The 18,904-nt window shown below is 37.3% G+C and overlaps 1 protein-coding gene across 1 annotated transcript; it reads right to left on the reverse strand.

Moving 5' to 3' along the window:
• Positions 1-462: 462 nt before the first annotated feature.
• LOC134824308 (CCN family member 1-like) lies at positions 463-18,779 on the reverse strand. Its single transcript, XM_063836132.1, has 8 exons — positions 18,719-18,779; positions 13,010-13,088; positions 12,580-12,737; positions 10,889-11,025; positions 8,679-8,830; positions 3,144-3,292; positions 2,175-2,382; positions 463-1,949 (listed from the first exon to the last, which is right to left on the reverse strand). Exons 4-7 carry the CDS (start codon positions 10,899-10,901, stop codon positions 2,217-2,219), a joined length of 480 nt encoding a protein of 159 aa, XP_063692202.1. The 5' UTR covers positions 10,902-11,025; positions 12,580-12,737; positions 13,010-13,088; positions 18,719-18,779; the 3' UTR covers positions 463-1,949; positions 2,175-2,216.
• Positions 18,780-18,904: the final 125 nt, after the last annotated feature.

Consider the following 18,904-nt stretch of genomic DNA (forward strand, 5'->3'; position numbering starts at 1 on the left):
CAGGTTAAAGAACCAGTTTTTACTACCGAGAAGTAATACGTTAATCATCCATCATAGTATCCTGATGTCTTATCTGTGGAACACTGTTGTGACACTACCCAGTTGTAGCACATAAAGGTCACACAAAGGTCACACAAAGGTCACACAGAGGTCACACATTGACAAAGGTCACACAAAGGTCACTGTTAGATATAAATGATGGAAAACCAATAAGTTGTTCGACTTTATCGCAGACGATTTAAACGAAATATATGCTAATAAGCTTGTTAAATGAATAATAATGATTCAATACAGGTATAAAGTAGTTCATCATTATAACAATGTTTAATTCGGTAGTTAGACTAGCTCATAAAATCTAAATTTAACATAACACAATATATCTAGTTGGCGATTATTTTTACAGCTGATATTATAATATTAAAGAAAAATAGTTTTTTTTAAGTAGATTACGTAAAGATTAAGAAAAGAAGGTGTTTATGGTTCTTATATTCAAACTGATATTATAATCGCCAATAAGGTAATTTATGTACAAATATCACCTAAACCTAAAATGATGAAAAGTTACTAAATATGTTTTCTAAGTATTCTTCTTCGAAGACGAAAAACAAATGAAATTATATTTTATAAGGGGCTGCAGTGAGTGCAAGTCGGTCACTTCAAAATAAGACATTGGAGTCCAGTGCATATCTCGGTAACTAATAAACATTTTTCAGACAACAAAGCATTGATCTACACAACATTAGGATCTACCAAAGCGATTACAAAATTACAATAATGCCGTTCAAACAATGACATTCTGTTTCAGTCGATCATCACCAACTGTTATGGTAAAAAAGGATCCGTGATGCTTTTCTGATCTTGAGATGAAATCTTATTTTTAACTGGACAAATGTGGAACATGCCGATATTACCGATTCATGTAAGACTTTGTTATCACTAATTTTGTAATTATGGGTATGAATTCACATAACATTTGCACTGCGACAAAAGCTACTAGCCAGAACATAAAGCTGCACCTAAACATGATTACATTGACCTGCCGCGTCTTTAACGGACTTACCGCATAATTTCTAGTGCAACTAATGGAATTAAAAACGGTTAGCAACAAATCACCGTTAATCGCAACAAATCACCGTTAATCACAACAAATCACCGTTAATCGCCATAAATCACCGTTAACCACTTCAATTTCAACGTGTCGGACTACCGGATGTGACTAGAGCTTAGTGGTACAATAATGCAGGTGTTTGTCAATGCTTTGCCTGTTATTATAATCCAACTTTTGGCAGGATACGACGATAGACGCCATTGGGAGGGTCCGTCACGTGGTTCGTCACGTGGTCCGTCACGTGATTTGACGTTTCACAAATACCAGGTATGATCTTGCATTGTAGATTGTAGCTTTTCAGTTCTTTAAAAGGACTCATAGCAATATTTAGAATGTACTGTACACACAATGCGACTCCAATCGAAGTCCTACTATTGAAGTCCTACTGAGTTTTATGCCTTTTAAATCATCACTGGAAGTCTTAAGTAAGTTGCAATAAATAGGTTGCACTGAATAAAATCCACAATGCCATGGTTAAAATCATGATACTTTTTAAAACTGTAAATATTAATCTTGCTTTGGTACTATCCTAGGATTTTAAGGTTCTAAAGCTAACGTTTCATTTCAACCAAACAAATAACCAAATAAACAATTTCACTTTTCGATGTCCATTCAGCGACTTTAAATAAACTTGAAATCGTTCAAAGTATCATCAAGTTCTTTATTTTTTAATCATAAGTGTTATTTACAAGTTTTAAATAACCAACGAGTGTTTTTTGATCTTTTTGGTCTGAATTCTGATTGGAATCAAAGAATTTCTTTAAGTCTTTTTCTTCTTCTTGAATTGGTGTCCTAGTATAGGCTTAGCTTTTAAACAACGGTAACAATGTGTAGTGCATATCTGAAATTGTATGGTGGTGTAAATTTCAGCTTAACATAAACAATTGGTTCATACAAATATACAGCTAACTTTACAATATGTTATTTATGCCTTATTGCTTATAGGGCATTATTTTCGATATCATACGTCCCCATTAAAAAAACAGAAGTTTCCACAGAATGAAAAAATCACTTAAATAATCACTAAATAATCACTAGATAATAACTAGATAATAACTAAACTAACCACGATCATTCCAGGGAAGATAACTTCAGAGAGACCATCTCGTCAACTAAAACCAAACAGACTATTGATGATATCGTCATCATTGACATTAACATTCTGTCTTACGCAGCCACATTCTTGGATTATAGCTACATTATAAAATACCACTCTGCCGTCATAGCAAATCATTCGGAATGTTTCCACTCCCCATCTTATTGGTACGTTCTCACTGATTGGGTGAGGAGAAATTAGAAACAAATTGAAGAAAGAAACTCAACGTTTAGCAAGCATGGTTGTACATATATTTATAGTTTACAGATATTTACATGCTGATATCTGGATATTATCCGGTTGGAAGAGACAAGGACAAGTGAAACAAGGAAGTTAGGAGTAAGGGCAAATTTTCGGCGTCAACGCCATCTTCAGGCTAAAATTGTTATAAATGTTAGTATATAATAAATGCTTCTATACTAGTTAAAATGCTAAATTAAAATTACACACACTGAATACAGGTTACATCAAATGGTATTGTACATTACATTGAAAATAGTGATGTACACACGTTTTACACTCTGTCCAAGTTTTGTACTTGGACAGAGTGTAAAACGTGTGTACATCACTATTTTCAATGTAATGTACAATACCATTTGATGTAACCTGTATTCAGTGTGTGTAATTTTAATTTAGCATTTTAACTAGTATAGAAGCATTTATTATATACTAACATTTATAACAATTTTAGCCTGAAGATGGCGTTGACGCCGAAAATTTGCCCTTACTCCTAACTTCCTTGTTTCACTTGTCCTTGTCTCTTCCAACCGGATAATATCCAGATATCAGTATTTCAATCATGAGACTAATAAACAGCGAACTACTCCGTTATTTGATATTTACATGGTTCAATTTTGCTTATACAATTGTTATTTAAAATCTTTATTTTTATTGAAAAAATTCCGAGAGACTCTAACTTGTAACCTCAACCTCACTAACCTGTTGTGGTCTTCACAGAGCCCGACACACCACTTGTTTCTCACAACCTCCGTACTTTGACATCCATCATGCACGAAATAAGTTTCTATAGGCTTTTCCAGCTCGTATATGTTACTCAGGGATCTTATCGGCTCCTCGCACGGACAAACCTGAAATAATTATCATTAGCATATTATTTTGTAGGTAATATCCGGATGGGAACATTATTTATTAGTCGCATTGCTGAAATGATTCCATGGGGTAAAAATTGTATTGTTCCCGTTTGTTGCGACAAGGAAAAGGCTCTGATCAGGATAAGGAAATTTAGCTTTAAGCTTGCATTTACAAACATGAATAACGCTCATTCGCTCAATGTTCAATAGTTTAAAAGTGCAAGTATATTAGTATATGGTTTCTTTCCCAAAATAATGTATGATTCAAACGTGATATCATCGTGCCATTATGCCTTTATGTTTTATATTTCTTTATATCATCGATGCGTTTACTAAAAATAATGGTAACGAATTGTTATATACATAACATTCATCCCAGGTGACCTCGCGGGGAAGTTAGCGGAGTGAAAACTATCGTCAATGGTACTTCCTTTCTCAGAGAGAGAGAGAGAGAGAGAGAGACGTAATGTGAACTGTAAAGACAATGTGAAGAATTAAGGTCATCGCTTACCATCTTTTATTATGTGAATATCATGATTTAACTTTAGAAAAACTGTTGTTTAAGGTGTAGGACACAGGTACTAAATTAATATCTTCTCACGCATTTCCTCCAACATTAAATTTTTTTTTTAAAGAGAGGCTGGGCCAAGATAGCCCACGAGAGGATAGCATTGAGATGCTCTGCCTACCTCTGGGGTGTGGCAACCCTGGGGAAGGTTGCCGGTGAAATCGGAGTGAATGGTGGAGGATGGTGTAAAAAGTGACATGAGTCAAAATGATACGCTTAAGTGCCAGCTGGGTTTGGAAAAGTAAAACGAGACGAGATAGACAGCATATGAGATAATAAGTCACCCCGGTCTGATCCAGCTCTTCCGGCACAATTAAGCGTTTGGTGCGGTTTGCGAAATTGACAATCGTGGTGATGTGTTGGTTGTCGAATATGTCATTGACAGAGAGGTAGTAGTACTGGAAATATTGACCTCTAATTTGGGCAATAGCCGGACACTGTCCAAGGAAGTGTGAGACAGTTTCCTGATTTCCTCTCCGTCGCCGCATATAGGACAAGCACTGGTGTTTGATTTGCAAATGGTGTGAAGGTGTTTGTTTAAGCTGCAGTGACCCGTGATGAGGTGAACTGCAGTTCTGTAATCTTGTTTGTTGTTGCTGAGTGTAGTGTTGAGGTTTTTTATGATCATTAAATATTGTCGTGTATTGTATTCATGTAGTACAATCAAATATTGGCCAGTCGCTACCCTGTGATCCTTGTGTTCTTGCATTCCTTGTATTCATTGGCTTTATTTAAAGACTTTTATCTATTTGACTTTTTACAGTAGATTATTTACTTATTCTCAAAAAAGGGCAGTTTCTAGTGATTATGTTTCAACAGGAAATGATACATCGTTTAACTCGTATCCCTTGTTTCTTTTGGTTATTATGAACGTAGTCTTAAATTTAAACCTCCTATAATTACTTGATTAGTGGCAAGGTAAAGTAGGGTGACAGTGCGAGTTTCTGACAGTCACCTGGCAAACATTATAATGTAACAAACTTATGTTTCCGGATACTTACATAATTTAATTGTACTATAATACATGGGCGCAGCTGTAGACCACAACGCCTATTATTAGGCAAGCATATTATCGAATGCCAGCATTTGCTCTTTCCTCTAAATTTGATTTTTAATGTAATTATTTTGAGTTACAAACTATTCGGATGTGCAAATATCACAAGATTTGTATTTTCGACCTAGTCTTATTTTCATCCAAAGTACAAACAATACTGTTGTTTTTTGGATTTCTTTTCAGATCTTTGAACCTTTCAAGTACCATAAATTTAACCCTCCTACAACTCCAACAAGTGTCCACTGTGAAACATGTCTTTAATCAGTACCGGAGGGACCTCATATCCTGATATAATCTTCATCTTGTTCCTGATCCTCCCTCTTGTGGCATCTTCTGTCCTGAACCCAGCTGTTTTCTATTATAACTTCAAGTGAGTCTTTGCTGTTCTTTTTTAGTTTGTGTATGAGTAGTAGCGAAGTGCTTCCATTTTTATCAAGCAACAGAACACAACTTTCAACTTTCCCTTTCCATAAAGTCACATGTTTTGTCTACAAAACGCCAAGAACTGTTTCATAGTTAATAATTAATAATTATACTTCATAGAAAGGAGTCCACAGTGCCCAGGTTCCTTTACAAAGTTCTTGCAGTATTTGACTTTCTGACATGTTTGATTTTGCCTGTAATCTTCATCTACAAGGTGCGTTACAAAGAAATGTTTTACTATTACTTACCAGAAATGTTTGATCTTTAAATTTATTACATTAGTTGTTCTATGATAGTGAATACGTGACTAGTGACTACTGACATTACACTACGTGGATCTATTTTTCCTGACCACGTACCGTTTCTAACGATAAATCAAAAGTTTCTGAGAAATCGGAAATCCTTAACACGCACCCATAAGATATCGATAAAAGAGGACCCCAACTGTTACTTCTACGAATACTATGAGATGTACCACTGCAATGCTAACTTTGGGCCGAAGCTTTGGGAGAGAGTGATGGGAGTTGCTATCTACACCCTGCTGGTTACCCCGAATTGTATTTTGGCAGTGTTGGCTACCATCAGATACGTTCAAGTTAGTATTTGTTGTCTCTTTTCAAACACAAAGATTTATTTTATAGTGCAAGAATTAATATGTTTTAGCAATAAAACCATGTTTTAATATCTTTTGTCATTAAAGTCATCTTACAGGTAATTTCTCAATAACCTATTCTGAACAAGAAGCTTATTAATTTTTATTTATCAGATAAAGAACCCGTTCGGCCGTCTGAAGATGCGATACAGTGTAATGTTTATAGTCCTTTACCTCATATACGTGATCACGGTGTTTAGCGTCATGTTCTCGGGTAAAACTTCTTTCTAATGTCAAGTTTGATAATAAAAAGTTTGATGGCGTAACGATTTAAATTGATTTCATTGATTCGAGGTAAGAGGTACGGGTAGTGTGTACAGGGAGCAGGACTCTAGAGCGGGGGACTCTAGTGTACTCGTCGGTTTGCTATTGACGTTTAAAGACTTATCAAATTGGGCACAATAATTGGGTTCTGCAATCTGCATAGAGGCCTTGGCTTGATCCCAATAATCAAATGTTAAAAGATCCAAGCCTAATGACTTTATTTTTTGATAAGTTGGCTTACGATCAAATCCTTGGTTATGCATTTTAGGAAGAAAACTATCAAGGACATATCAAATCGGTCGCAGTAATTGGTATTTGCAAATGTATAATGGCTCAGCACCAAAAATCTTGCTTATCATGAAAATATCTAAACCTAATGACTTTCTCCTCAGATAAGCTGGCTTACTATCTGTCCCTGTCACAAACAGTTGAGAACATCTTCATACTGACCAGAGACTTTAATCAGACTCAAGGTTAGTTGAAAAACAATCCAACTATACTGCCATAAGCCATTCAACTAGTATGCTTTATTATAAATCAGATTAAGAAACTCTCGCATATGGTCGGAATCCGAGTCGGAATCTTAATAACAAAATTCATAATTGATTTTTTAGACATGATTGACAATGTTTTTGCGGTCTTGAACAGACATACCCCGAAGGTACTATGTCGTATATGGTATCCGGGAGCTATTCCTGTCCCCAATGTCGACTGAATGCAGCCTATTTGTAGACGCTCCTATATTTAGTGATCCTATATTTATAGTTCCATGTATTGAAGGTTCCTGAACGATTAGAGGTGATATGTAAATATGATATCCGATAACCAATACCCAGGAAACACTGTTTAGTGAACCCTATTTTATTGGGGGTTGAGCACGCGAGTAAGTAGAAATTCGCAAACATTATCAAATTTATAATTAAGAAAAAAACACAACGTTTAATATTGAAATTGCCTTCACGATGCACTTACATTCAGAACTTCTGTCAGAAGTTAAAAGTTCCTGTTTGCAGATCCTCTAACCCCTTTGTCTCAAGGTTTATGTTAAGATAAGTTTATGTTTCTGTTTTTAAAGTGAAAGTGAAAGTGAAAGTGAAAGTGATAACACCCCTTTTTACTTCAGGTATGAAGAGTATGATAACCACAACCATGCTATCCTGGGGGCCCTGTTTTCTTTGTCAGTTGGTGTCTTTTGTCTGCTCTATACTGGCTATCATTCAATTATACTACTATTCAACTGGTATGTGGTTTATTATAATTCAGACTAGGATACTCTTGCATATGGTCGGAATCGTATATTTCCAGATAGATTATGATTCAATAGTTGCTATATTTGACTCGAACCTTTCGGCTTTAAAACCTTGATTTATATTTATCATTGAAACCGTGTAGTGTGACGTCAAAGAAGCCAATAATAGAATACTTTAAATCCAGATATAACCTCTTACTCTAAAAATAGTAACAATTTGACACTTTGTCTGCATGTTAGACACGCTTTAAGAATAGCTGTAATTTTACAATCAAGTTGTCAAAATCACAGTAAAAGTGCCCGAGTAATGGTGTGACATTTGGCAATCTTCCAGAAGCAGAACGTTCTGGAACCAAATCCCAAGTAGACAATTGTAAGGCCACTTTGAGGATTTTCATCGCAAACGCAGGTGGACTGGTTTACACAGTGATGCATCTGGTAAGATTACTGAAGAGTTTGATTTCTATTGATTCTGGTCGTAAAGAATTCGAACGTTTAAAGCAATGCCAGCAATAACGTGTCTCAATGGGTAAATTACCTGTTTTTCAGGTTTGGTACTTTGGCCTGTCAGACTGGGAGACATCTAGACTTCAAGTGATCTGTTTCTACATCTACAACAACCTCTTACCCCTCTACCTCTCTTGCTTTAACCCCATCATCTTCATATGCTTTACAAACAACTTCGTGAATGAGCTGAGATCTAACCGAAGTGGAGCACCGCGTGGTGTCTACTCAGTGGGGAGTACAGCGAACAATGGTGGTACTGCCAAGACGTGTTCAAGACAAGGCACTATTATCACCATGCTCAGTAATGACCCGAATTTGGACAAGAATGTTTTCTAATTTGTACTGTGGTTTGCTTCATTAACGGATGTATAAAGGGGCTTTTAGTTTAGATCCCAAACATAGTTTATGTACAGTTGTATGGTTGATGGGTAAAATGACAAGTTAACGGTACACCATCGAGCTCTTAACGATCTAGACAGGGAATTTTTTTGTTTCTTGTCACAATTTATGTTTGACAATTCCGGTAATAAAAATTTGTGTTTCTATTTCGACTTAGCTGCATATTTGCCAATTATTATAGTATAAAAATATACACGTAACAATTGGATAAGCTGAAATATTCTTTAACGCAGAATGACTTTAAAATGTTTCGTTTAAACTACCCACCTCACATAATGCCCTTTCTTCAACTTTAGAACAATCATGTCTTTTTCTGACTCTGGTTCCCAGGGGAAGCTTGAGACTACGCTTCATAACACTCTTTCCGCAGCTAGCTTCACAGTTGCCCCATTCGGACCATTCGGATACTTCTACGCAATCTGAAATGTTTTCATTACAGCTCCATTGGAAAACAGTTTATTGTTTTTGTTAAATGGGAAAATGGGGTTTATGGTTTTTATTATACTGCACTCAGTCTCCTTATATCGCCCATACGTCGAATATGGTGGGTAACAATCCCTGTTATGATTTTAGGAGGTTACTTAGGAGGTTACTTAGGAGGTTACTTAGGAGGTTACTTAGGAGGTTACTTATCTCTATACTTCGACCCGGCATTTCTGTCTGCAATCTGTACAATCGAATCCAATCTTCAACGAACGGCTGTAATGGCCCCCACATATTCACATGAAGCCATGCTGTTACAGTTGGTCTGATTCAGCAGATGACCGTCATACAGGCCCAAGACGATAATATTAAGTAGTGAACTTTTACTTCACTCTCTTAATTAAAACTGTAAAGAATCAGAACTCATATGATTAAGAATCAGGATTCGTGTTGATAAATGTTTGTCTGAGAATTAAGCCCTTGTGGTCCGTATGTTGTCGGCAAGTGTCATCAATTGTATCGGCAAAACAACAAACATTGGTGCCACATGATGGTCATTAAAAGCCACTTACAATTTACATGTTCATTCATTTGGCAAATAACCAAGACAGTAGACACATATAATTTACAATGAGCACCTACAAAGTAAAGAAAGCAAGGAAGCTGTTTTACTTGGCCTAGACCTGATTAAAACTGAGAATTACAACTTCTGTTAATTAAACTTCTGTTAATTAAACTTCTGTTAATTATTAGAAGTAAAACTTCCTAATGATCCCACAACAGCCGGACTTAACCGACCACCTCCTTCGCGAACCCATCAAAGCTAATTAGTGCTGGACCAGAAGTTGGATTATCAGTCTAGGACCCTGGAGTTCGAGGTAGACTTGCACCGAGAACTACAGCTAAACCTGGCTGCAATGTAGCAAATATTGGTATATATGTACCTGGTTGTCAGTCTTGGTTAGCTTGAAAACCATCCGAAAATGTTAGTCCCGGAGACCCTTAATTTCCTGGAGTCGCAAGCTTATATTTTATTCGTCTACCGCTGCCCCGGACTGGTTTTTGTTGATTTCAGCCGGTTACAAAAAGAGTCGTTTTGTCTTGATATGACAAGGGCTCGGACCACGAGGGAAAGGGGGACAAGGGCTCCCTTCTCACAGGCTTCTCCACGTGCATTATCACGTGACACGTGCACGTGGGCGGTCACGTGACTCTCACGTGACTCCACTAACGAACAGTTTGAGATCTTGTCTAGCTCGGCCGGGATCGTAACACTGTGATTATAAGAACGGACTCGTGTATCTCCTTACACAGGAAGGTACGGTTAAGGCTGAACTGTTAACCCGGCAAAATCAAAGACTTTTTGAAGTCGGACCGACGATGATGTTTTTTTGCTGTGGTTTTTAAAAATTGGCTTGATTGATTTTCTCTACCTTCAAAAATACAGTGGCCTCCATGAACCCGTCAAAAATTAGTGCATTTTGCTACAAATAGCAATAATAGCATGAAAAATAGTCTACAAAAATATCCTGACACACTGTAACCCCGTCTACGTATCCCAACCTCAATCTTACCTCAACCCGACCTCAAGTTAACCAACATCCAACCTAAACCTGACCTCTAGACTTCGGGCTCCCCTGTATTTGGGCTCCCCTGTATTTGGGTTCCCCTGTATTCGGGCTCCCCTGTATTTGGGCTCCCCTGTATTCGGGCACCCCTGTATTCGGGCTCCCCTGTATTCGGGCTCCCCTGTATTTGGGCTCCCCTGTATTCGGGCACCCCTGTATTCGGGCTCCCCTGTATTTGGGCTCCCCTGTATTCGGGCTCCCCTGTATTCGGGCACCCCTGTATTCGGGCTCCCCTGTATTTGGGTTCCCCTGTATTCGGGCACCCCTGTATTCGGGCTCCCCTGTATTCGGGCTCCCCTGTATTTGGGCTCCCCTGTATTTGGATCTATGCAAATGATATAAAATGGTATTTTAGCCTGACCGACTGGGAAATTATATAAAATATAGAAGATTGTAAGATCGGACGATCAAGCAAGATTTACTTACTTTGATGACACATTCTGCCTTGAGGTTGAAAGCTAGACTGATAAGAAACTTCTAAGATAGCAGATAGGTCTGTGTTTTTTTTTAGCTGTAATGCTCCTTTCTGTTCGTATTGGTGGTCGATATTATACTTTAAATCACTGAAACAAGTTAGTATTCAGTAAAAGAGTAATTAGTAAAGTAGAAACAACAAATCACATATATTGATATATTTAGATTTGTATAGCAGGTCCCGTTACTGTTGGGTTTTTGAAGCAAATGGATTATAAATGTACAGCTGACTGCAAGGAGTTTGTGGCTTTTTTGCTAGCGATCGACTGATTTACATTTAAATTTTTTTTCTTACTTGCTGGTCCAAATGATCTATGTTAAATGGCTTCAAAAGTTTAAATCCCGGCCTTGTTAAAAAAGGAGAAAGAATTGATCCCCACGAAGTCCCAGATATTCCGTTAAATTGACAATCATTTCAACAGAATTTTCAATATATAAATTAATGCGGTACTTATTAGACCAAAATTTATTTTAGACCACTTTCTCAAGATTGAAAGACTATTTATGTCCGTTTTTCAGTTTTATTATGTCAGATAGTGGCAGACTAATTTTTGGTAAACGCTATCACCATGCTACGCTCTAACGACTTCAGCAAGAGGTGTACGTGAATACCTGGCCAAAAATTGTTACCGGCTAGTTTTTTAAATCATTAAAGAGTGAATTAACGGAGTGATCATTAGATTCTGCACTTTTTGCAGAAAATAATCACCTTAGAAGTGTAGGTTCAGGTTAAATGATAAGTTCGTTTGAGTATTATTACATTCAAGTATGCTCAGTCTTCTTCAATTACAAATGACGCAGCCTTTACTCAAACTTACAAGTTGGGTTTTTTCCGCAGAATTGTTAGTTCCAGGAATTCAAAAGTACACCAGTAATCCAAATTGTGGTATCATAATAACATTACTTACTGAAGGACTATTACCGTTATCTTTTAGAAACGTAAAACTTGTTTGTGCAAGACACATGGTGCAACGTGTAATATCTGTATCATGATTGATAAACATTGCCAGACACTGTCATCATCACAAATATGATGTACAGTAACATTAACACTGGTTTATCCGTCACCTTATTAATGTGTACGTTAGATTAGATTGAAATTATTAGATTTCCAAATTTTACAAATTTTTCAAATTTCTCTACTTGACTGGACAATATCATATTTTTATGAAAACATGACGGAACTTATCCGTTATTCCATTTTTTTGAGAAACTTTCTTTGATAGCGTGCAATACGTGACTTTGGAAGATTCTGAAAGATCTATATGTCAACCGTTCACAAACGGTTCCTGAACGCTTACCCAGCTTGTAACAGACGGTTCACGGACATGGGCCGACTCGGTTTGTCACGAACGAATAAAGTGAATGATTATTATACACTTATCGATAAAAGACAAAATCTTTGAATTGGAGTTCTCATCAAAGGCTCACAAATGAGACGGTGTATTAAAATTAATATTTTTAAAAATTAGATACAGTGAAACCTCTATACCGGGCCGATCTTGGGGGAAATAAAAAGTGCAGGGTAAAAAAACCCCCGGTATAGAAAGGTTTTGATTTATCAAAAAAAATTTAAAAAATTAACCATCTCATATATTTTTTATAAAATGTAATGCAAATTTTCAAAATAAATGATAACTCACTCTGAAGTAGAACTAAGAAAGAAAATGTATCGAGTGTAGCTCTTGACAACACTTAGGCAGGAAGTTATATGCGTGCTCACACCTTCCACTGTTATTATGTTCTGAACGTTAACTACCCGCGGGGTTTTGTAGATGCAGTCCACTTCAATTATCGCCCTCTGAAAAAGGTTAGTCAGTTGTTTGTGTTGTATAATGTTATAACATAATGTTGTATAATGCTGCATAATGTTATAACATAATACAACTTGTATTACGTTAAAGTTTTATGCATTTTTGGTATCATTGATATTGCAGAGTGATAAAAAAAAGCGCCCAAAAATGACCAGTATTAAGAAAAAAGAGGAAGTATAATAGATGAAAGGGAAAGTTTAAAGTGAAAGGGAAAGTTTAAAGTTAAAGAGAAAGTTGAAGTATGAAGAAACGTACCTACCGCGAGCAGAGTCCTCGGCCCCAACGGTTCAACGTTTAGCACCTTCCCCGTCAAAACCACTTCTGAGGTTTCTGCAAATCTGTGGGGTCCAATTGTTAGTTTTAAGTTGCTTAATCATGGACGTGAATGATAGTTTGTTTAAACTTTCACCCAAAATGTAAATTAAGCCATTCTTGATTAGAATTAGATTGGCCCAGGAAAACCTTCATGGTTTTGTTTGGTGTCGATTTTGAACTCGGGAAACAGGTCAATAATTAAGCAAGGCATCTAATTCTAATGGCATCTAATGGCATCTACGGAAAAAATACAGACTCTCAACAATAACACGAGGTCTATAAAATACCCTGTGAAATTCCCTGCGATCCTAAAACACCGATTTTACTTTAAAACTATTGTATCAGATATCACATTGTGTCCAAAAGCCCAACATCGTGATACTCGGTTTACCACAAACTCTGTCTCGTGGATAACTGATTTACAAAATCCACCTCCACTCTTGAAGTTCCCTCCATATTTATGATTTTTTATTGTCATTGAGTCAACGTATACTCATACTTCAATATAACCTTTACGTCAGCGGTCAGCCTTCTAATGTCTAGTATGTAAAATAGAACTCTACAAGCCGTTCTACGATAGCTATAATATGTACTATGTAGTGGTAATGACGCAACAGCCATATTGATATAGTGGCTATACACCGACCATATACCGACCGTTAAGCAACCATTTACCGGCCATTAAGCGGTTACATCCTGGCCATTCAACGGGCACAAGTCTTCATTACCATTACCTTTGATACAAGGAATTTTTAATCATACGTGGCTCTATGAGTATGATATTTACGTGACTGTAAATATCCTTGTTGGACTTTAACATCTTGTAGCGATCAAAGCTAGAAAATTAATTAACCTTAACACGTCCGACCTACAAAAATGCTTGTACATCATCTCCTTGTAGTAATCCCAGCATATTACTGATATGACACGAAAATTAATAATGCCCCGTCGTTCCGCGTGTGTTCCGCACGCGTTTCACGTTTGTTCCACGTGCTTTCCACGTATCATATACTCTAGCTGCAGGGAAGACCCTTGTTTGCGACAGTTACAAGCTTGTGCAAGATTGTCGGCGGACTCCTCCGCTACAATATTCTGTTACAACATTACATGCTTACAATGGAGCTTATTTTTAGCAACACGATTGACACGATCAGCGAAAGGGTTTATTTTCGTGGCGTCAGCCGTCAACTGTAAAAAACTGAGTTTTGCTCAGAACCATCATGGTTTTTCTATATCTGACATGAAGTAATATGTTTTTGTGTTAAACTGGAAAGTTAACTCGTATAAACTGTCTCAAACGAAGTCACATGTTTTTGTCTTTAACTGGACAGCTGTATAGTATAAAGGAATAAGAATCCACTGTAGCATTCTAACACGTGGTGAATCATTTTAACAAGCAATAATCTTGTATTGATAGAGTTGGAATTTTCGGCGCCCTCCAGCCGGACAGTCTCTATCAGTCTCTATCACAACCACACTACTTAATACAATCCGTGACTCCGTGCAAGACGTGACAAATTTGATGAAAATATTATGCTAATTCATTAAGGTGGCGTCGCCAGCACTGATTGATTATAGAGCAAACGCTAAACGGTTCTGCAGACGGAAACTTGCAAGATTTAATTGCTCATGTTAAGACCAAATATTATCTGGAAAGTTCCTGGCGGAATTTTTAGGGGTCTGTATTACAAAGTTATTCCTGTAAGGCCGCATGATCGTTAAACTTGTGAATGTTAAACGGTTGAAATTGGAAAAGCAAATGAACGCCAGTTCTATTTTGATGGCTGACTTTTACTGAGACACTCATAGGTTATTAGGTCTACCATCAGCCATGGTTGTGTTACTGACCACAGACCGACCATGGTGACCACAACAAAAAAGCAAAACCACCCACAGAATCATTCCTCAACCCACTTCAATTGACGTCAGCTATGAAACTGGCGCAAAGCCAGCTGATATAACCACGATGGTCCTTTAATGATCTGAAGATGCTAACCGATTTTTCTTCGGTCGAAAACCAGCCAAGCTAAACAACGAGCTACTAAAATGATTACGTTTAGAGAAAATGATTATGAATTGAATACAAAATCACAGCATAATCGCTGAAATAAAACATGTTAAAAATTAATGAATAGTTCATTACCGAGCCAATTCGTCGGACGGTATTTTTGAAGGAGGACCGTTGCAGGTAAACATTGCGGTGGCTTCTTTCAGGAAAAGTGATATCAGAGTAATTGAGAGGAAATTCATTGCAACTGTGATCTGATCTAATCCATCGGAAAATGGGTTGTTATTAATCATAATTTAACTGTAAATATTATCTCATTATATAATACGCAGTTTTTTATTTGAGGGGGAAATGAATTACCACGTACCGGCTGTCCCCCGGTGGCAATACTACGGGACGGACTGTGTGATACTGAGAAAAGCTTAATAGCTATCTGATACTGAGGATAATTGGCAAGTGCGGTACAGTATGAAACCAATGCATAAAATTCATTTTACGTCTGCATTGATAGTTAACTTCTCAAAGTTCACAACAAAATCTGATAATCGCCAATTTTCTGCCTGATCGATAAAGGGCTACTGTTGTGTTTGCACTACTTTCAGGCTTCAGCCGAAATATAAACGTGGCTATATTTCTCTAAATAGCAAGTGGGTCACGCACCAATACTTTTAGAGAACGAAGAGTACCGAACAAACGATATATAATATATATATTTAAATATATTTAAACATTATCATGTTTATATTTCAAGCACAAATAAATGATAAACCCAATTATACGTAAAATTATTTAACAAATTGTCACCAAGTATCAAAACAAAAGCAGTTCAAGTCCAAATTAAACTCCGATTAAGGCAGTAACTGGAAACTTTTTAAAAACTAAACGCAGGAAAAAGTAAATCGAATCATCTAGATCAGCACAGTACTGATCAGGTAGCATTAAAAGTTAAAACAAATGATATTTTAAAGGTAAAATAGTGCTATCAAGTCACGTAAAAATTAGACGATAAAGTGAAGTCAATTCGGAAAAAGAGCACGGCAGTGGAAGTTGCACTTATAAAAATGTGCACTATTTAAATGGTTTCAAATGGTAACGATACCAATTTTTTTTGAAATAATGAAACAGTTACAAAAACTTTGGCTAGCTTTCCACCCTCCACAAAGATCGAAATCAAACAATCAAATTAACAAAATTCGGGGTACTTGCAGAGGCGTAACGTTGCCTGTTGGCGCCCCCCTGCCGAAAAAAGCGCCCCCCTGTTGGCGCCCCCTCCCCTTTTGGTGCCCCTCCCTAAAATTGAACAAATTAGGTGATTTTAAAGAATACGCCGGTAAAATCTCTAAAAAAGTGTGTATCTAGAGCAAAACGCGCAGTTTTGCTAGTACTTTAGTTAAGTTTTCGAAATTGTCCCACATTCAAACGACGATTTGGCGCCCCCCTAAGACGGCGCCCCCCTGCACAGCGGGGTCAGCAGGGCCTTTCGTTACGCCACTGGGTACTTGCCATCGAATTTGTCTGGGAAATTGACAATTTGGAACAGCAAGCTTGTAACTTCTCACCGCGCGGGAAAAACACACAGAAAACGTAATAACTAGACGGGATAAGGTCTATGAAGAAAGTATCAGTTATCAGTCCCCACTGATGACGTAAAACTACAAACAGGATCTGCGGAAACAAATCATGGGACATATTAATGGATTATTATTGTAAAGCGTCTAGCACAGAAGACTTACAAGTTACAACTAATTAGAAAAAGTGTTTGATACAAATGAGTGTGAGAGAGAGAGAGAGATAGAGAGAGAGAGAGAGAGAGAGAGAGAGAGAGAGAGAGAGAGAGAGAGGAGGAGAGAGAGAGAGAGAGAGAGAGAGAGAGAGAGAGAGAGAGAGAGAGAGAGAGAGAGAGAGAGAGAGAGAGAGAGAGAGAGAGAGAGAGAGGAGCAGTAGAGATGCAGGATGATACCCCCACCGAAGACGGTGCTACAGATTTATCTGATCACTATCTCCACTGAGTGCTCCTATATACTACATAATAACGGAGAGTGAGTGAGAGTGATAATATAAAGCCTAATTTGATTGTGTCTGCGGCTGCCTGGTGTCACGTCGAACACAAGCCAAATAAGTAAGGTCACTTCCCGCCGTCAGGATCACGGATCAGAGCTCGTGTAGACTTGTAAACAGGGAACCTAGTGACTTAGCGACCACCAGGAGATATACCCGTTATTTGATCTTCAAGACAGACGTTTCCTTGGTAACAATGTAACCCCGGTAACGCAGACCCTTTGTTTGATGAGAGCCGCGCACTATGGAGGCTGGATCCTCACGGCACGATTAAATATTTATCAGTGCAAACGCATTTTATTTAGACTGGTAATAAGGGGGTGTAGGGATGATTGAGGAGACTTCAGAGGGTATTCAAAGCGTGTACTGACATGAATTTGTAACTGCGTCACTTTAGCTGGATGTGATATCTAGTTCGCAGTACAATTATATCAAAGTCGGAGACATTTTGCTACATATTGTAACACTAATTTTGTGAATTATTATTTAGGTCTTTAGTGTGGGTTATAATAATCTGGAGCGAGATATTATGGAGGACATCATCACTGGGTTCAGAGGACAATTAAATCATGTTTATAACCTCATCAGGAATATATCTAGACGACAATAATATAATGTGAATACTAATGACTAATGACTAATGCGTTCGCATAGAGGGGGATTTAAATCGTTCATCCTAGGTTTTTCGTTTAAAATTAACTTGTTATTTTTTCGAGGGAGAGCACAAAATTTGTGGACGTATGATGGCCACGATCTAGCACTTAATGAAACAAGATGAAGAGGAAGTTCAAGGTGACAGAAAATCGTTGCAAAACACCGTCTTAAATCAGAGAATTAAAGACGCTTTTTAATATTTTATCTAATAATTTCACCTGTCGACCTAGTTCGTGAAAGAAAACTGCACATGAAATCGATAAAATTTCGTTTGTATTTGTTTGTCGGAAATTTTAAAAGTTTTGCTGCGATGATAAAAGAATTAATGGCACTGTTAACAGGTCACTCTGTTATCGTAATTAAAATATATATTTTCAGTTAAAAACAAATTCTGGTAGACTTCTCAATACCCGATAAACAAGCTAGAAAGTGACATCAATAAGGTATTTTAGAATGTGAATAAATCGAAGCAAAATGCTATCTGTGTTTAAGAAAAAGGGGGATGCTTCCACAAAAATAAATACGCTGCTTATTTTCAATTTGTTCTCTGCTTGACTTCTTATACTGCTTCCTTATATGGGCATCACGTGACAAGCTTCAGCTTGATCCCTAGTAATTACCGGGAAATGTCTAAGGACGTTTTGGCATTTCTTAAATCATAGCATAATCGCTGAAATAAAAATTGTTAAAATTTAATGGGCATTTCATTACTGAGCCATTTCGTCGGACGATATTCCTGAAGGAGGACTGTTGCAGGTAAACATTGCGGTGGCTTCTTTCAGGGAAAGTGATATCAGAGTAATTGAGAGGAAATTCATTTCAACTGTGATCTGATCTAATCCATCGGAAAATGGGTTGTTATAAATTGTAATTTAATTGTAAACATTACCTCATTATATAGTGCGCAGAGGGGGGAAATGAATTGCCACGTACCGGCTGTCCCCGGTGGCACTATCACGGGACGGACTCTGTGATAATGAGAAAAGCTTGATAGCTATCTGATACCGAGGATAATTGGCAAGTGCGGTACAGTATGAAACCAATGCATAAAATTCATTTTACGTCTGCATTGATAGTTAACTTCTCAAAGTTCACAACAAAATCTGATAATCGCAAATT

Source organism: Bolinopsis microptera, chromosome 12 (genome assembly GCF_026151205.1).
Source record: "Bolinopsis microptera isolate Bmic1 chromosome 12, MBARI_Bmic_1.0, whole genome shotgun sequence".
NCBI classification, from domain to species: Eukaryota; Metazoa; Ctenophora; class Tentaculata; order Lobata; family Bolinopsidae; genus Bolinopsis; species Bolinopsis microptera.

Bases quoted from the DNA above. Each gene is read 5' to 3' on its own strand.
- LOC134824308 (XM_063836132.1), bottom strand. The intron at 3,293-8,678 runs GTGGGTAGTTTA...TAATTATTTCAG, and splicing joins AAGAAAGGGCATTATGTGAG to GTTTGTCCGTGCGAGGAGCC. The intron at 2,383-3,143 runs GTTAGTGAGGTT...TCACCCAATCAG, and splicing joins CTCTGTGAAGACCACAACAG to TGAGAACGTACCAATAAGAT.